The sequence below is a fragment of the Dipodomys spectabilis genome, unplaced genomic scaffold (assembly GCF_019054845.1).
Source record: "Dipodomys spectabilis isolate Male_0828 unplaced genomic scaffold, ASM1905484v1 ptg000067l, whole genome shotgun sequence".
Classification (NCBI taxonomy): domain Eukaryota; kingdom Metazoa; phylum Chordata; class Mammalia; order Rodentia; family Heteromyidae; genus Dipodomys; species Dipodomys spectabilis.
In genome coordinates, this window is record NW_024870744.1 from 7834120 (window position 1) to 7849783 (window position 15664).

General features: G+C 64.7%; 1 protein-coding gene across 1 annotated transcript; it reads right to left on the reverse strand.

The window, feature by feature from the left end:
- Positions 1-1605: 1605 nt before the first annotated feature.
- Sohlh1 (spermatogenesis and oogenesis specific basic helix-loop-helix 1) lies at positions 1606-5789 on the reverse strand. Its single transcript, XM_042680889.1, has 8 exons — positions 5719-5789; positions 5381-5506; positions 4920-5067; positions 4410-4519; positions 4147-4271; positions 2774-2951; positions 2188-2258; positions 1606-1808 (listed from the first exon to the last, which is right to left on the reverse strand). Exons 1-8 carry the CDS (start codon positions 5787-5789, stop codon positions 1606-1608), a joined length of 1032 nt encoding a protein of 343 aa, XP_042536823.1.
- Between the last annotated feature and the right edge of the window lie 9875 nt (positions 5790-15664).

Genomic DNA, 15664 nt, shown 5'->3' on the forward strand with positions numbered 1-15664 from the left:
GGCCGGTGCCCACTGCTGCCAGCCGATGCCCAGCTCAGGGCAGCTGCCGGCCACTCTGGCTCAGTCTGCACACTGCGGAGCCATTTTCCTTTTGAACCTATCCACTTCCAAACGTTCCTCTGGTTGGCATTTGGGATGTCATCCAACATCCTTCATGGGAATTCTGGACCTCAGGGGGTTCCAGAAGTTTCCACAGAACTCACAGGGTGGGTACACCCCAGGTCCTGCCTCATCTCTAACCAGACTTGACCTTGGGGTGAGGGAGGGGCTCACTGTACCCATTCCCAGGGGGCTGAAAGGTGCCTTCCACCCTGGGTGGGAACTAATGGCTTCCTCCGCCAAAGGAGGATGTCATGAAATCAGACCCCACCCACGTCCCTCAACTTGAGCACAGCACCCCCATCTCCTGTACTCCCACACACTGGGGCGGTGGGCATGTGCAGGGCACAGCCGTACAGGCTGGGGGAGCGTGCAGGGCAGCCGTACGGGCTGGGGGCATGTGCAGGGTTGGGTCCTCCCACAGGCTCCAGGGCACAGTCTTCTAGGAGTCCCTTGAGGTCTGCTGTCAGAGTTGGTATCAGTGAGCCAGCACAGCTGTGGGCCTGGTGTTCGGGGCACACAGCAGCCCAGTCCTCCCAGCCCCCCTGCCGCTCTGCTGCTGCAGGGCTTCAGCCTCAGGAGCTGAGCAGGGCAGTGCAATCCTAAGGACAGTGGCCAACAGCTGCGTCCCAACATCCACTGGGCCTGGTGCTCATGTCCACCCGGACAGCCCCAGGCCCCGCCAGGGCCTGCAGCTCCTGATGATCTCACTGCTCCTCACCCCAAAGTGAGGCCTGCCTTCCCACAGCAGCTGCTCCTAGGCCTCACGGGGAATGAATGGAACACTGCCAGGGCAGGGGGCGGGGCAGCCTGCCGGGCGCTCCTCTGGGGCTGAGGCCGCTCTATCTTCTCCTAGGAACCTTCAGAGGACGGGAGGGAGGGATCACAGGCCTTGGGTGCATTTGGGGACGGTACATCAAGCCCTCCACCCAGTCTGGGAGGGCGCAGTGTCGCCCTTACTGTGACTGAAAGCAGGCCCACCCGCCTCAGACCTCAGCCTCCACTCACAGCGCCCAGCACCACCCCACGTGGGGAGGAGTCTAGATGAGGCAGGCAGAGGGGTTTCTATGATCCGAAAGCGCAGTGGTGGCCAGTGGTGGGGCCAGCTGGTCCTGTTCCCTGGGGAAGGGGACACGGGGGACTTGAAGGACCCATCAGGCTCCACAGCTTCAGGACGCGGAGAAGAGCCACTCACAGCCCAGCTCCCGGAACCAGGCTCAGGCGGCAGGGTGTGAGTGCGCAGCTGGCTCATTCAGGGATGCTGCACTGCTGAGAAGCTCCCAGAAGCAGACCCCACGCGCTGCCTGCACGCAGACCGGAGGTGGCCCGGGCCGCCTGATGAATTGAATTAATTACACAAGTGCTACAGAGATGCTTCCGCCAAGGCAGTTGCTTTCCTGCTTTATTATTTAGCCTCTCTCAAATTAGCACACAGCTGCAGGGGGAATGCCAAAGCACACGCCAGGCACAGGAGAGCAGTGTGGCCACGCGACACCACCCCAGCAGCTAGGTGAAGAAGTCGGGGAAGATGGCGTCGGCTTCATCCCTCAGCTCAGACTCCCAGCTGCCCAGGTCCGAGCTCCACAGCTCCAGGGAGCCGTCCGGGAGCTCTGGGGAGCCAGGCTCGGGATCCCCCAGGATGCCCAGCTCGGCCTGGTCCGCTGGACTGCCCCTAGCTGGGCTTGCGCCTCCATCTCCCTCTACGGTTCCTGGAAGCAAGGGCGTGCAGCCTCTGGGTCAGAGGGCACCTGGGGAGGTTCCCCACCCCCACCTTGGGGGAACCCTCTCAGGCCAGAACCGTGACCGTGCACCCCTAACCCTGGACGCCACAGCAGGAGGCCACACCCCCTGTGACGTTTCAGGTGCTCAGAGCCTGGCAGAAAGCGGGACCTAAGGTCTGGAGAAAAGGCACCACCGCTAGGCAATCCCGCATCATGTGACCAGGCACCCTGTCCTGTCACCCGCTCCCCTGCTGGTCACCCCCAGAGACTCTGCCAGCTGGCGGGCACCCTATCCCCCAACCCCGCATCGGAAGCCCCAAAGCCTGGGCCAGCGTGGGCGACGGCAGCCTGTGCCGGGTGCACTCACCCTGCCACCAGCCAGCACTGGCGGTCATCAGAAAAGCCCGCCCGTCCTCCAGGCCTGACCCTGGCAGAGACCTGGAAGCAAAAAGACCAGCAAGTGGCCCACGGGTAGACCAGGGCCCCACATCTTCAAAAGGCCACTTCAGGTGTGAAGGGGGTTGCTCCGGGAGCAAGGCCAGACAAGGCAGGACACGGGAGCTTCTGCCAAGAGAAAGGCAGAGCGGGCAGAGGGCGGAAGGCTGGCACTTTGCCACAGGCCGTGGCCGAGGGGCCCCAGCGCCGCCTTGCCGGTGTCTGCCCGGCCGCAGGGTCCCTGGCTGCTCCACCCCCACACCCCCAGCTGGTGTGTGCTCCCCAACACAAACACGGCCCGCCATCAGACTAAACAAGAGACAATCAGGAGAGCGTGTCTTCAGAAACAGCCATTAGCAAGCCACATGGTGAGCCTGCCCTGGGCGCCCGGCTCAACCTCCCTGCATTGCCAAGAGAGAGGCACAGAAGCTTCCAGGTGGAGAGAGAGCCTGGAGCAGGACTGGAGACAGGCAAGAGGCAGCTCACCCATGTGTGCACGAACCCACCCAGGTACCTACCTCGCATCAGCCATGAGGGCCGAGCCCTCCCCGGCCTCCTCCGCCAGCCCACTGGGAGATTCAGTGTCCCTCGCCAACGGGGGCAGCCCAAGGAAGTCCTCCTCGCCAATCCCAGGAGAGCCCAGCGGCCAGGAGTGCACAGGCCAGGGTAGGAGTTCGGAATCGGGGCTGTGAGGCTCTGGGGGGTGGGAGGGGAGGTGGTCAGTCCCCCTTGCCCGCAGCCCCACCACCCTGACTTCCTCCCATTGATGCGGGAGAAGGCCAGAGTGGGTGGCAAGCTCCACTCAAGACGAACACGCGCTCTGAGTGGCTGGGGGGAGGGGGTCATCAGAGGATCTCCTCAGAGGACAGGCACCACAGGCACAGAGCAGGGCTGGGTCTCGGTGGCCTCCATGAGCGCAGGCCCGCACCGATGACCAGCGGCTCGAAGGCTGCAGGCTCAGACCCTACCAATTCAGGCTTCCACACAGCCAGCCCGGGCAGGGGGTGGGTGACCCTGGAAACGCGGGGCTCTGGCCAAATGCTACCCACAAAGGGCCACGAAGCCAGGGGCTTCTGCTTGTAATCCTAGCTACTCAGTAAACTGAGACTTGGAAGATGGCAGTTTGAAGCCAGCCCGGGCAGAAAAGTCTGTGAGACTCCATCTCCACCATCTCCAATCAACCCACAAAATGGCAAGATAGAGGTGGGGCTCAAGCGGAAGATCACCGAAAGCCAAATGAGAGCACAGGGCCCGGAGTTCAAGCCCCAAAGACCAGCACAAAACAAAACCCAGGATGAGCAGGTAAGAGAAGCAAAGCCACAGCATGAGGTGGCTGCACAAACGGACAACAGAGGGGTGGCCGGGCCGGGCACCAGTGGCTCACGCCTGTAAACCTAGCTACTCAGGAGGCTGAGATCTGAGAATCGAGGTTCAAAGCCAGCCCGGGCAGGAAAGTCCGTGAGACTCTTATCTCTAATAAACCACTAGAAAACCGGAAGTGGCGCTGTGGCTCAAGTGGTAGGGTGCTGGCCTTGTGCTGAAGAGTGCAGGGATGATGCCCAAGCCCAGGGTTCAAGCCCCACAGCCGACAAAAGAGAGGGGGGAGGGGCAGCCGGGCAGCCACGTCCCTCTGTGCCCCTGTGCTCCCTAGCACACCTAGTGACCCCCAGAGGTGGGGGGGGTGTGCCAGGGCAGTCCCCAGAGCATGCTGAAGGATCAGAACTGGAGTTGGGTGTAAACGATGCTAGAAAGCCAAGGATGCATGCCCTCCCTCAGGGAGGCCCAAGGTCGGCTGGGGGTTTTACAAAGAGAAGACGACATGGAACCATGGGTGCCCCCACATTCTTGGGGTCAGAGGGCACTCCGGCTACACTCCCAGTCCCAGGCGTACCCGGGAGGGAGGGCGGCCTCTCCGGCAGTGTGGCCAGGACATCGGCACCCTGCGGCCTCTCAGGCAGCGCGGCGGCCGCCTCTGTCTTCTCCACGTTCCTCGGTGCACGTCGGGGCTCCCGCTTCCTGGGTAAGGGGAAGACACAGGGTGCCCTGGGCCACAGGAACGCAGAGCCGTGGGTCCCTTGCCTCCAGCAGCCCAAGTCTGCTCTGGGACACGCCGCGTCCACTTCCACCAGCGGCCTGCCTCAGCGAGACACTCACACAGCTCTGCCCCGCCTGTTCCGTTTGCTGTCTGGAACCTGACTGGCCAGGGTCAGGTGCAGAACTTCCTCCTGCCACGCGTGCCACGACTCCTTGGTGGGAGTGGGAACCTGAAATGCAGACACACGCCGGCCACGTGGAGAAGAAAGAGCTTCCCCCACCCCCGCCCTGGGGAGAGCAGCTGAAGTCAGCACAGCTGCCGCAGGCCCCCGGGGAACCAGAGGATCCCCTGCGCCTGGCCTGGGCTCCGGACAGAGGCAGGACCCTCTGAGGCAGAGACTCCTCCAACGCCTTGCCACCCTCGCAGGGCCCTGGACACGGGCGCTTGCCCCGCCCCGACTAAAGGTCAGGATCGCTGTGCCAGGAAGGCCTCTGCCACGAGCCCCTGCCTCTCACGGGCTCCTCTGAGGGCCCAAAGCTCAGGAAGACCGAATGGTATTCGGCCAGACCTTGCAGGGAGACCGCACTCCCTGCAGTCCACAAGGCTTGGGGGACAGGAGGGCAACTTACAGTGAGCTGCTCCCAACCAGGCACCAGGGTGTGGGCGAGCTGGAGGAACTGCACGGCCATCTCCAGCACTGAGGCCATGTCCTCCCGCCGGTCGCTGAACTGGGGCAGCAGGGCCCGAAGCCGCTCGCAGCTCGTGGCGATCCGTTTCCTGTACCCCAACAATAAACATCCAAGCCCCAGGTGGCCTTTCACTAGCAGAAGGGACTGCGGCTGCTGGAGCTGGAACCCACCACCCAGCAATCCAGGGCCCCCGTGGCGGCGGGGTCCCCAGACCACAGCCGTCAAGCCGCTCCCTGGCAGCCCCAGCTCCTGGGCTCCGCACAGACCCCAACCCAGGCTGCCCAGAGGCTGGCTGGCTGCAGAGCTGCCCTGTGCCCCCAGGTCCCGTCCCTGCCGCCTGGCACGGGGCAAACCACGGCCCTCACACCTCCCGTTCATCTCTGAAGGCATCGCCCCCATACCTGCGGGATCTCTCGCTAGCCACGTTCCTGGGCAGGGAGTCCTCCGAGGAGGGGGGGCTCTGGTCAGGCCCCGAGCCGGGAGCCGGGTCCTCAAAACCCGCCAGGACGTCAAACCCGGAAGAGTCGCTAGAGAGACAACACAGCCAGCCCTGAACCCCAGAAAAGCCACCCAGAGCCCCACCTGGTAACGGGAAGTCTGTGGGAACGTGGGGAGTGGGAGAACGCAGCTGCCCGGCCGGCCACACCCGCCCCTCCGCTCCCCTCCCGGGCCCCGGCCGGAGCCAGGGCTCTGCACCAGGCAGGGTGAGGACCCCCGCCTCTCCCGCCCGGCCCTTCACCTGCAGGCCTCGAGGCCCCCGGGTCCCGGAGACGGAGGGGCCCCGGTGGGCTGCCCGCCCCAGGACGCCATGGACAAGGAAGGCAGCGGGGAGCCGCAGGCGGAGCGCAGCCCAGCCCAGCCGCCCCAGCTCGCGGCGCCAGCCCCACCCCCTCCCGCGTGCACCTGGCGCCTCTGCCGCGAGGGAGGGAGGCGGAGGCGGCGCCGCCCGCCACGTGCGCCCTGCGCCCCTGCCGCCCTGCCCTGCGCGCCCCGCCCGACACCTGCGCCCTGCGCCCCGGCCGCCCTGCCCTGCGCGCCCCGCCCGACACCTGCGCCCTGCGCCCCTGCGGCTCTGCCCCGTGCGCTCAGCCTGCCACACCCCTTCCTGCGCGCCCGGCCTGCCGCGCCCCTCCCTGCGCGCCCGGCCCGCCGCGCCCCTCCCTGCGCGCCCGGCCCGCCGCGCCCCTCCCTGCGCGCCCGGCCCGCTGTGCCTCCCCACCCGCACTCTGCCCGCCGCGCCCCTCCCTGCGCCCCGCGCCTCGCGCCCCACCCCCTGCACGCTGTACGCTAGACCCCTCCCTGCGTGCCCTGCCCCTCCCTGCACCCCTGCGGCCCCGCCCCCCGCACACTGCCCGCCGCGCCCCTCCCTGCGCGCCCTGCCCCGCACGCCCCTCCCTGCGGACCGTGCCCTCTGCGCTCCTCCACGCCTGCCCTGCGCACCCTACCCACCGCGCCCCTCCCTGCATGCCCTGCACTCCCTGCCCACCCCTCCCTGGGCACCTTCTGGAGAAGTTGCTAGAACACAAGTGGCCTATGTGCACCCCTCCCCAGCCCCTCACACCTCCAGAGGTGCCTACCTCCACACTTCCTTTCCTGGGGTCACCCAAGTTCGCCTTTTTCTCTGCTCCCCGTTACTCCCCCTTCTCTGCTGCTCCCCCTCTCTGCTGCTCCCCCTCTCTGCTGCTCCCCTGTTCTCTGCTGCTCCCCCTCTCTGCTGCTCCCCCTCTCTGCTGCTCCCCCTCTCTGCTGCTCCCCTGTTCTCTGCTGCTCCCCTGTTCTCTGCTGCTCCCCCTCTCTGCTGCTCCCCTGTTCTCTGCTGCTCCCCCTCTCTGCTGCTCCCCCTCTCTGCTGCTCCCCCTCTCTGCTGCTCCCCCTCTCTGCTGCTCCCCCTCTCTGCTGCTCCCCTGTTCTCTGCTGCTCCCCTTCTCTGCTGCTCCCCTGTTCTCTGCTGCTCCCCCTCTCTGCTGCTCCCCTGTTCTCTGCTGCTCCCCCTCTCTGCTGCTCCCCCTCTCTGCTGCTCCCCCTCTCTGCTGCTCCCCCTCTCTGCTGCTCCCCTGTTTTCTGCTGCTCCCCCTCTCTGCTGCTCCCCCTCTCTGCTGCTCCCCCTCTCTGCTGCTCCCCTGTTCTCTGCTGCTCCCCTTCTCTGCTGCTCCCCTGTTCTCTGCTGCTCCCCCTCTCTGCTGCTCCCCTGTTCTCTGCTGCTCCCCCTCTCTGCTGCTCCCCCTCTCTGCTGCTCCCCCTCTCTGCTGCTCCCCCTCTCTGCTGCTCCCCCTCTCTGCTACTCCCCCTCTCTGCTGCTCCCCCCTCTCTGCTGCTCCCCTGTTCTCTGCTGCTCCCCTGTTCTCTGCTGCTCCCCCTCTCTGCTGCTCCCCTGTTCTCTGCTGCTCCCCCTCTCTGCTGCTCCCCTGTTCTCTGCTGCTCCCCCTCTCTGCTGCTCCCCTGTTCTCTGCTGCTCCCCCTCTCTGCTGCTCCCCTGTTCTCTGCTGCTCCCCCTCTCTGCTGCTCCCCTGTTCTCTGCTGCTCCCCCTCTCTGCTGCTCCCCTGTTCTCTGCTGCTCCCCTGTTCTCTGCTGCTCCCCCTCTCTGCTGCTCCCCTGTTCTCTGCTGCTCCCCCTCTCTGCTGCTCCCCTGTTCTCTGCTGCTCCCCCTCTCTGCTGCTCCCCCTCTCTGCTGCTCCCCCTCTCTGCTGCTCCCCTGTTCTCTGCTGCTCCCCTGTTCTCTGCTGCTCCCCCTCTCTGCTGCTCCCCTGTTCTCTGCTGCTCCCCTGTTCTCTGCTGCTCCCCCTCTCTGCTGCTCCCCTGTTCTCTGCTGCTCCCCTGTTCTCTGCTGCTCCCCTGTTCTCTGCTGCTCCCCCTCTCTGCTGCTCCCTCTCTCTGCTGCTCCCCCTCTCTGCTGCTCCCCTGTTCTCTGCTGCTCCCCCTCTCTGCTGCTCCCCTGTTCTCTGCTGCTCCCCCTCTCTGCTACTCCCCCTCTCTGCTGCTCCCCCTCTCTGCTGCTCCCCCTCTCTGCTGCTCCCCCTCTCTGCTGCTCCCCTGTTCTCTGCTGCTCCCCCTCTCTGCTACTCCCCTGTTCTCTGCTGCTCCCCCTCTCTGCTGCTCCCCTCTCTGCTGCTCCCCCTCTCTGCTACTCCCCTGTTCTCTGCTGCTCCCCCTCTCTGCTGCTCCCCTCTCTGCTGCTCCCCCTCTCTGCTGCTCCCCTGTTCTCTGCTGCTCCCCCTCTCTGCTGCTCCCCCTCTCTGCTGCTCCCCTTCTCTGCTGCTCCCCCTCTCTGCTGCTCCCCCTCTCTGCTGCTCCCCCTCTCTGCTGCTCCCCTGTTCTCTGCTACTCCCCCTCTCTGCTGCTCCCCCGTTCTCAGCTGCTCCCCTTCTCAGCTGCTCCCCCATTCTCAGCTGCTCCCCTTCTCAGCTGCTCCCCCGTTCTCAGCTGCTCCCCTGTTCTCTGTTCACCCTGTTCTCTGTTACTCCCGTTCTCTGCTGCCCCAGGGTCATTTTGGAGTGCAGCGCACCCTGGTGGAGAAGCCAGTGTGTGGCTGTGTGATGTAGGGGTGCGGCCCGACCCTGGAGGGCGAGTGTCTGCCCTGTGCTCCTGTCCGCAGGAGCCATGGCAGGCACTCTGTCCAAGGTGTGCCCATCCGCGCTGGCATCGCCAGCTCTCTCCTGCCCACTCTCTCCTGCCCTTCCACCAGGCCTGCTCGTGGGCTCAGCCCCACTCTCTGCCTGGACCCCCTCAGCCTCCAGCTGGCTTGGCGGTGCAGTCAACCCTAAGCCCCACCATGCCGAATCCCAGGGAACACCCTCTTCATGAGAGGAGTGGTGGAGGAATGCAGAGACCTTTGTGGAGAGGGCCTCCGGGATGTTGGCACCATCTGGGCAGGGTGGCACGAGGTCACAGGGAGGGCACTGGGCCCCTCCTCTGGGGGCTGCAGCCGGCCCGGCGCCACGCGGTGGGAGCCCTGGTGAGCGCTGGCATGAGCGGGGTCCTGCCAGTCCTCTCGGGCCTCAGGCTGGGGTCCTGGGTGGGTTAAGGTGATCCACAGGTGTGGGAGCTGGGGTAGACTAACCCCTCCCCAGTTCCCCCTTCCAGGCACCGGGGAGGACAGCAGGGCCTGAGGAGGGGCGAGAGGGAGGCAACCAGGAAGCAGCCCAGGCCACCAAGGTGAGGAACCGCAGGCGGGAGCTGCGGAGGGTCCTGAGCTGTGGGCTATGGAGGGTCCTGATGGGGAGTGGACAGTGGACGGTCCTGAGGGGTGGACTATGGACGGGTCCTGAGGCGGGTGCGGCCCCTATGTCTAGACAGAGTGAACCTCTTTGCGCTCAGCTGCTGTCTTGGGTGGTGGGAAGGGTGAGGTGAGTTGTGTGAATCAGAGCCAGAACCCTGAGGACTCTGAGTTCCGTGGGCCTGGCGTTAGTTGGGCAGTGAGGGAAGGCAGTTCAGCCTCAGAAAGAGCCTGTGATGTGGGCAGAAAGCTGTGCAGGACTAGAGCCAGGGCTGGGGGGGGAGGGGGAGCGCCCAGAGCTGCGTGTGCATCACAGGGGTCAGGACCCGGCAGCTGCCAACAGCTGACCTTTGAGTACGAACCCCGGTCCCTGTTCCACCCTGCTCCCGGCTGGGCGTGCGCTGGTGGTGCGCCCCCTCCTTGGGAGAGGGAGACCAAATTCCCTGTCCTTAAAGCCCTCCGAAATGTCACCAGGCTTGTCTCCCTCGGCTGACAACACATAATTATCTCTGATCAGCAACAGCCCACTTCCGCGCAGGCTCTGGTTGAGTGGTGACAGGCCCAGGCTGCATTGCTCCCCCACTTCCTCTCCAGGAGGGGCAGTTGGCCACGGGAAACACAGAGGTTCTGATGGAAACGCCAAGTCCTGCCGGGCTGATGCCCGGGTGGAGGGGGGAACCCGAGGGCCGGCCGGACACAGGCTGCCTGCGGCGGGGACGGCCTCGGGACCCGGCCACGCGCGCTTCCTTCAGCCTGCTGCATCCCACAGCAGACAGGGAAGGGAGCCCACGAGGGACATCGAACCATGCACCCTCAACACTGGCCCCGGACCAGCTCTGCCACAGCCCTGTGGGTGGCTGGGATGTTGGCTCACCCCGATTCCGGTCAGATTCCCAGCCCCCTCCACGGCTGCCTCTCTCTCTGCTCACCCATTGCTATGGACCTGGTTTAGCGAGAGTTCTGGACAGGACCGAACACAAAGCCTTCTGGGGTCTGGAGAACCGGACTCCAGGGCTCCGGCCTGAGCCGGGTGTCCAGTGCACCAAGCCCATGCAAGCAACAGACAGGGTCTGCGGCAGGGGCTGCTTCTTCCCAGAGGTCTTCCCGGTGGCTGGTGTGTGCGCAGCCCCAAGGTGGCCCCTGCCAGCCCCACACCCCCTTTGGGAAGGCACAATGTGACCAAGCGCTGACTGGAGCCAGTCTGGCAACCTCCTGGCGGTATGGCGCACTGGGCAGCACCCAAGGAGCTGGTGCATGTGCCCTGGTGCCCCTCTGCCCTGTGCCTGGGGATGGGCAGCCGACCACCAGCAGAACCCAGCAGCCTGGAAGCAGATGGGGCGCTGCCCTGCGGGGTCATAACAAGCCCACTTTGACCCAAAGAGAATGCACGCCCCCTTCCCCCGGGCCCTTGGGGTGGCTCAGGTCCTGTGGGATGGGCCCCCTCCCACCATGGGGTCCAGGGGAGAGCGGCAGGAACGCGCCCTTGGGGTTTCTAGACACTGAGGAGGCTGTCCTGCTTTGGAGGCCTAGGAAAGAGGGGCTGGGCAGAGACCGCCAGACCCTCACTCCCTCTCCCCCCCGCCTCCCGCCCCGGCCCGGGCGGACGCCACTGCAGCCCTGGCCGCGGTCGGCAGGGGGCGCTCGCGGACAGGCGCTTGAACCTCAACTGAGGAACCCACTGCGTTTTCCCCAGTTCGTCCCATGCACAGCAGGTGGGGGAGGGATCCACCAGCCTGGGGGCTCCGGGGCGTCGAGGGCTGTACCCCCCGGACATTGGGGTTTGAGGACAGCCCCAGGTACTGCTGCTGCACCCAGGAGGGGACACCGCCCAGAGGGGACCCCAGCCTCCATGCCCTACTGGTCTCCCCTTGTCAGGACTGTGGGCACCCTGTGACCCACGAAGGGGCTCAGGCTGCATGTCCCACTGGCTCCCACCCAGCCAGCCCCCGGCCCAGGACAACAGTGCTCATGGAGGGGGGGGGAGGGGGCAGCACACCAAGCACCCTGTGCTCCCCACTCCCCCACCCTGTCTTCCTGTGCCTGGGCTCTAGACACAGTTGTCCTCTGCCCTGCAGGGCAGTCTGTCTCTTCTGAGACCAGAGAAGGGGATGTCTGAGCGTGCCTGGGCCAGAGGCACCAGCAGCCGGCTTCCTCACAGGACTCAGTTTCCCATAGGCCAGTGGAGCAGGCCTTTGAGAGTGGGTCCTCCGAGGGCAGGCTTCTGGCTGGGAACTGGACATTCGTGGCTGCTCTGGGGTTGCCTGCGTGACACCTGCCAGGCACAGCATAAGTGGCCCCAGGAGAGCTCTGACTTGTCATCAGTGCGTGTGTCCTCTGCACCTCCCTCTGTGGCTGTGACCCTCCCTGACACTCAGCGATGCCTCCTACCTGACCGCTCAACTGCGCTCCCATCCGGGCAGACCACCGGTCCCTGCCTGCTCCCGTCTGGGCAGAAGGCCTATCCCTGTGTGGTTTGGCTTTAGTCCCAGGCCTGGTGACATCTGCTCCCTGACACTGTACCCACTCAGGTGGTCAGAGCTGGCCTCTGTCCCCCAGAGATCCACTGTCACACTGTCAGGGCTGGGTGACGCTGGGCAAGCTGGCCAAACGCCCCAGGGTGGCACAGGTTGGCACAGGTTGGAGTGTGATACTCGGGGTGTGGAGGTGGAGCTGAGACCTGGGGGAGGCCAAAACTGGAGGCCAGCGTGACCTCTGTGTGAAGAGGCGTGGCCTTGTCCGGCAGAGCAGAAGCAGAGGCCAGCCTGCCAGGCGGTCCTGCACTTGGCCTCATTTTGGCCAGTTGGGGGCAGCAGCGCCGTCAGAGCCTGGGCCCTGGAGGCCGCCACGCTGCCTGGTCCTTTCCTCTAGGACCTGCATTGCTCTCTGTCTTTATAGGTGCTGGGATAGCAAACCCCAATACCAGCCCAGCCTTTACCCCCAGCCCTATCCCAGAGGGGCCTGGACCCTAGGCTGGGAGGCTGAACAATGGGTGTGCCAAGAGAAGCCCCCAGCGCCCCTGGCCACCTGAGGTCCTTTCTCACCTGACAGCTCTCCACCTCTGAGCTCCTGCTGCAGGGCGGCAGCTCCCAGCCACCTCCTTGGGGTCACTGCACTCTGCCTTCTCCCTAAGTGTGGGAGTACCGAGGCCCAGGGAGGAGCTGCGGCCTGCAAGTGCCTCTCCCCGGCCCCGCCCACTCCCCAGCCCCGCCCACTTCTCTCCCCAGCCCCGCCTTGCCTGGAACCGATTCCCAGCAGCCTGCCCAGGTGCCAGCCTGAATCCCTCCAGGCCCGAGTTAGGGAGCCGTGCCTGCAGGGCACATGCCCTTGGGAGGGCTCCAGGGCCCGTGTTGCCGCCTGGCCTGGCTGCTGAAAGGGCAGCGGACAGCGCCCAAGCTAGGACCGGAGGAGCCACAGGCCCCAACAGCAGCTCAGGGGAGCAAAGTGGCCAGCAGGGAAGGGCGCCCCAGGATATCCTGCTTCTCTGGAGTGCCCGTGTCCTCCCCCAGCGGCCTGGCTGTGCTGGTCCCAGCCCCTCCTCCCCCCAGTGCTCTCAGTCTGGATGTACCCCTGATGATATCAGCCGACCAGAGTGTGTGAGGGAGTCTGAGGAAATGGGGGGCTGGCCTGGCCCTGGGCTCCGGTGTGGGGCTGGTCAGGGAGGTGGGGCTGGTGCCGAGTGCCAGCATGTTTAGGAGGCGCACAGGAGCCAGGCTCGGTGGCCCACACCCAGGACCTGGGGTCACTAAAGCGGGAAGACTGCTTGAGACCGTGGGTTTACTAAAGACCAACCTGAGCAACATAGCAAGACCCTGTCTCAAAAAATTTTTTAAAAAGGACAGAGGGGCTGGGAAGGAGCTCAGTGGTAGAGTGCTTGCCTTGCATACTTGAGGCCCTGGGTTCGATTCCTCAGCACCACATAAGCAGGAAAAAAAAAAGCTAGAAGTGGTGCTGTGGCTCAAGTGGTAGAGCCCTAGCCTTGAGCTGAAGAGCTGAGGGACAGCGCCCAGGCCCAGAGTTCAGGCCCTACGACTGGACCCCCCCCCCAAAAAAAAGAGGAGCAGAGGAGGAGGCTGGCCTCCCGGGAGCAGGTGTGACATCAGAGATGGAGGAGGCAGACAGGCAGATGGGCCTGGCCTACCATTAGGATGGGACCCCTAGGGAATCCCCAGGAACTGGAGGGCCGAGGGGCCTGGAGAGCCGTGGGTGGACTGCAGGGCTGACCCCCCACACACACACAGACGCAGCGGCCCTGTGAGCCTGGACAAGTCAGCAGGGCACATTGTGGTCTCAGATCTAAGATGGGCACTGCAGCATCTGCCAGCAGCTGTGCACTGGGCTGGCCGCGGCGGTCCAGGCCACTGCAGCCCGTGCCCACTGGCATCTGTGCATCCAGCTGCTGTTCCTTCCGGCCATTCTGAGGGTCCACCTATGGAGGACTCGGGGGAGAGACCGTATGTCCTTAGCGGGTGTGGCCTGGGGCTGGCCTCCCGTGGCCTCCCAGCCTTTGCACGTGTGGAAGGCATGCTGGCCTGTGACAGCATGGCTCAGAGGTCTCAGGATGCGCGGGCTAACCTCTCTCCAAGGGGCACCTGGAAGCCTGTGGCATCTTGAGCCGCTGTGCAAGAAGGTGCAGCACTGGGCATGGGGGCAAGGTTGGGGCCTTCTGGTGGCCTTACTGGGCACCAGCTGCTGGGACCACAGGGCCCGTGCAGCCTTGGGACGCGGGAGAGGGTTCTCGCTTCACACTCAGGCACAGACACCCCTGAGCTGCCCTGGTACCCCTAACTCTTAAAGGACACGGTCAGGCCTGGAAAGGGTCCCTCCTGCTGAGGGGACACCCCATTTCCCCAAAACTGTCACTTGGAGAGAGCCCCAACCAAGCTCTGGTGGCCTCTGGAGTGTCTTATGCCCAGGCTGGCATGGCCCAGGGTCCTAAAAGGAGCCCTTGTGGGGCCACTGAGGGGTCACCACCACGACCCCTCCCACCCTGGAGGTCATAACCTTGGGGACTCAGTGCTCACAGAAGCAGAGGCACTGACCTTGAGACAGATCAATGCCCAGGCTCCGACAGAGCCACTTAGCCCCGCCCTCAGGACAGGGATCCCATTTAAGCCTGCAAAGAGCTGCAGACTCTGGAGCCACTGGGGGGGGGGGGCAGAGGGTGCTGCCAGACCTAGAGGGAGCACTGGCGCGAGGAGCAGCTGTGAGATGTGCGGGCAGGCGAGTGGGCACCGAGGCTCCTGCTTTTGGAGCTGAGAGTCTGGGGGACCTGGAGGGGCCTCGGCCGCTGGTGTGTGGTAGGACAGGTGATCAGTGAGTGCAGCCCAGGGTTGAGCTGCGGGGCAGAGGGTGGGGGGCAGGGGGGACTGCTCTGTGGATGCAGGGTTGAGAGATCAGGGTGGGTGAAGGAGGTCCCCAGGGATCTCCAGAGCCAGGAATCTGCTGGGGTAGATGCAGTTCAGAGGTGGACAGGAGTAGAGCCCCAGCTTGAGGGGTGGACCCTCTTCTTGGTCACCTGAACGGAGCCAGGTCCCTGGTATTGCATCTCAAGGATGGACCAGAGCTGGGGGAGGGTGCAGGATGAAGCAGCGGGGTCACTGCTGGACACACCCAGGCGCCCAGCTCCAGGAGCCCTCAGGAGAGCCAGAGAGAGGGCCCAAGAGCAGCAGCATGGGGTCCGGTGGGTCCCGGGGAGGGGAGCTGCCCATCTCCTCAGGAAGAGGGGCACCACACGGGCTGTCCGCCTGCCCAGCGGCCCAGCAGCTGCGGCGGCTCTGGCTTCACAGCTGTTGTGTGCAGAATGCAGCTAGTCTGTGCTGCGGTCAGCACACAACACCCCTCAGCACTTCCCACTCACTGGGCTCCAAGCCCAGTGCTCAGCTGTCCCCACCGCAGGGAGGCTGGGGGTGTCTTGAGCAATGGACATCTGTCTTTGTGTTTTTGCAGGTCATCTTTCTACATGAGACTGTGACTTTAATGATATGCCCAGCCTCCTAGGGCACTGGGCAAGGTGTCCTGGGGTGGGGGGGGCTCCAGGGTGGAAGGGACCACTGCTGTATCCTAATTAAAGCAACCCTCTTGGCTGTCTAAAAGGACAGATCTTTCCTGCCAGCACAGGCAACTCCTCTACCCTGTCCCAGGAACCTGTCCTACAAGTTTATTCTTTCCTTGTCTCCACCCGGCACCCATCTAGCCTGTGTGGTGCAGGATGCTTTCTCATCCTGGTGGATTTGGAGGCTGGCTGCTGGGTCCTGGTGGTTATCATGTCACAGAAGAGCTCCAGCGCCCCCTGTGGGCTCCCTGCTCTTTCTCTCCCCACCCTCTCCCTACTTGCTTCCCCCCAGTGGGTGGCATCTCTCTCGGTGGACGGTGGACAGTGGACGGCAGTTTGTTCACCTGTAGAAGCATTTAGGATCCTTTCCTCAACATCCTTGGAGATTTTGCCTCGTTCTTGGCTGAAGACTGCAAGAT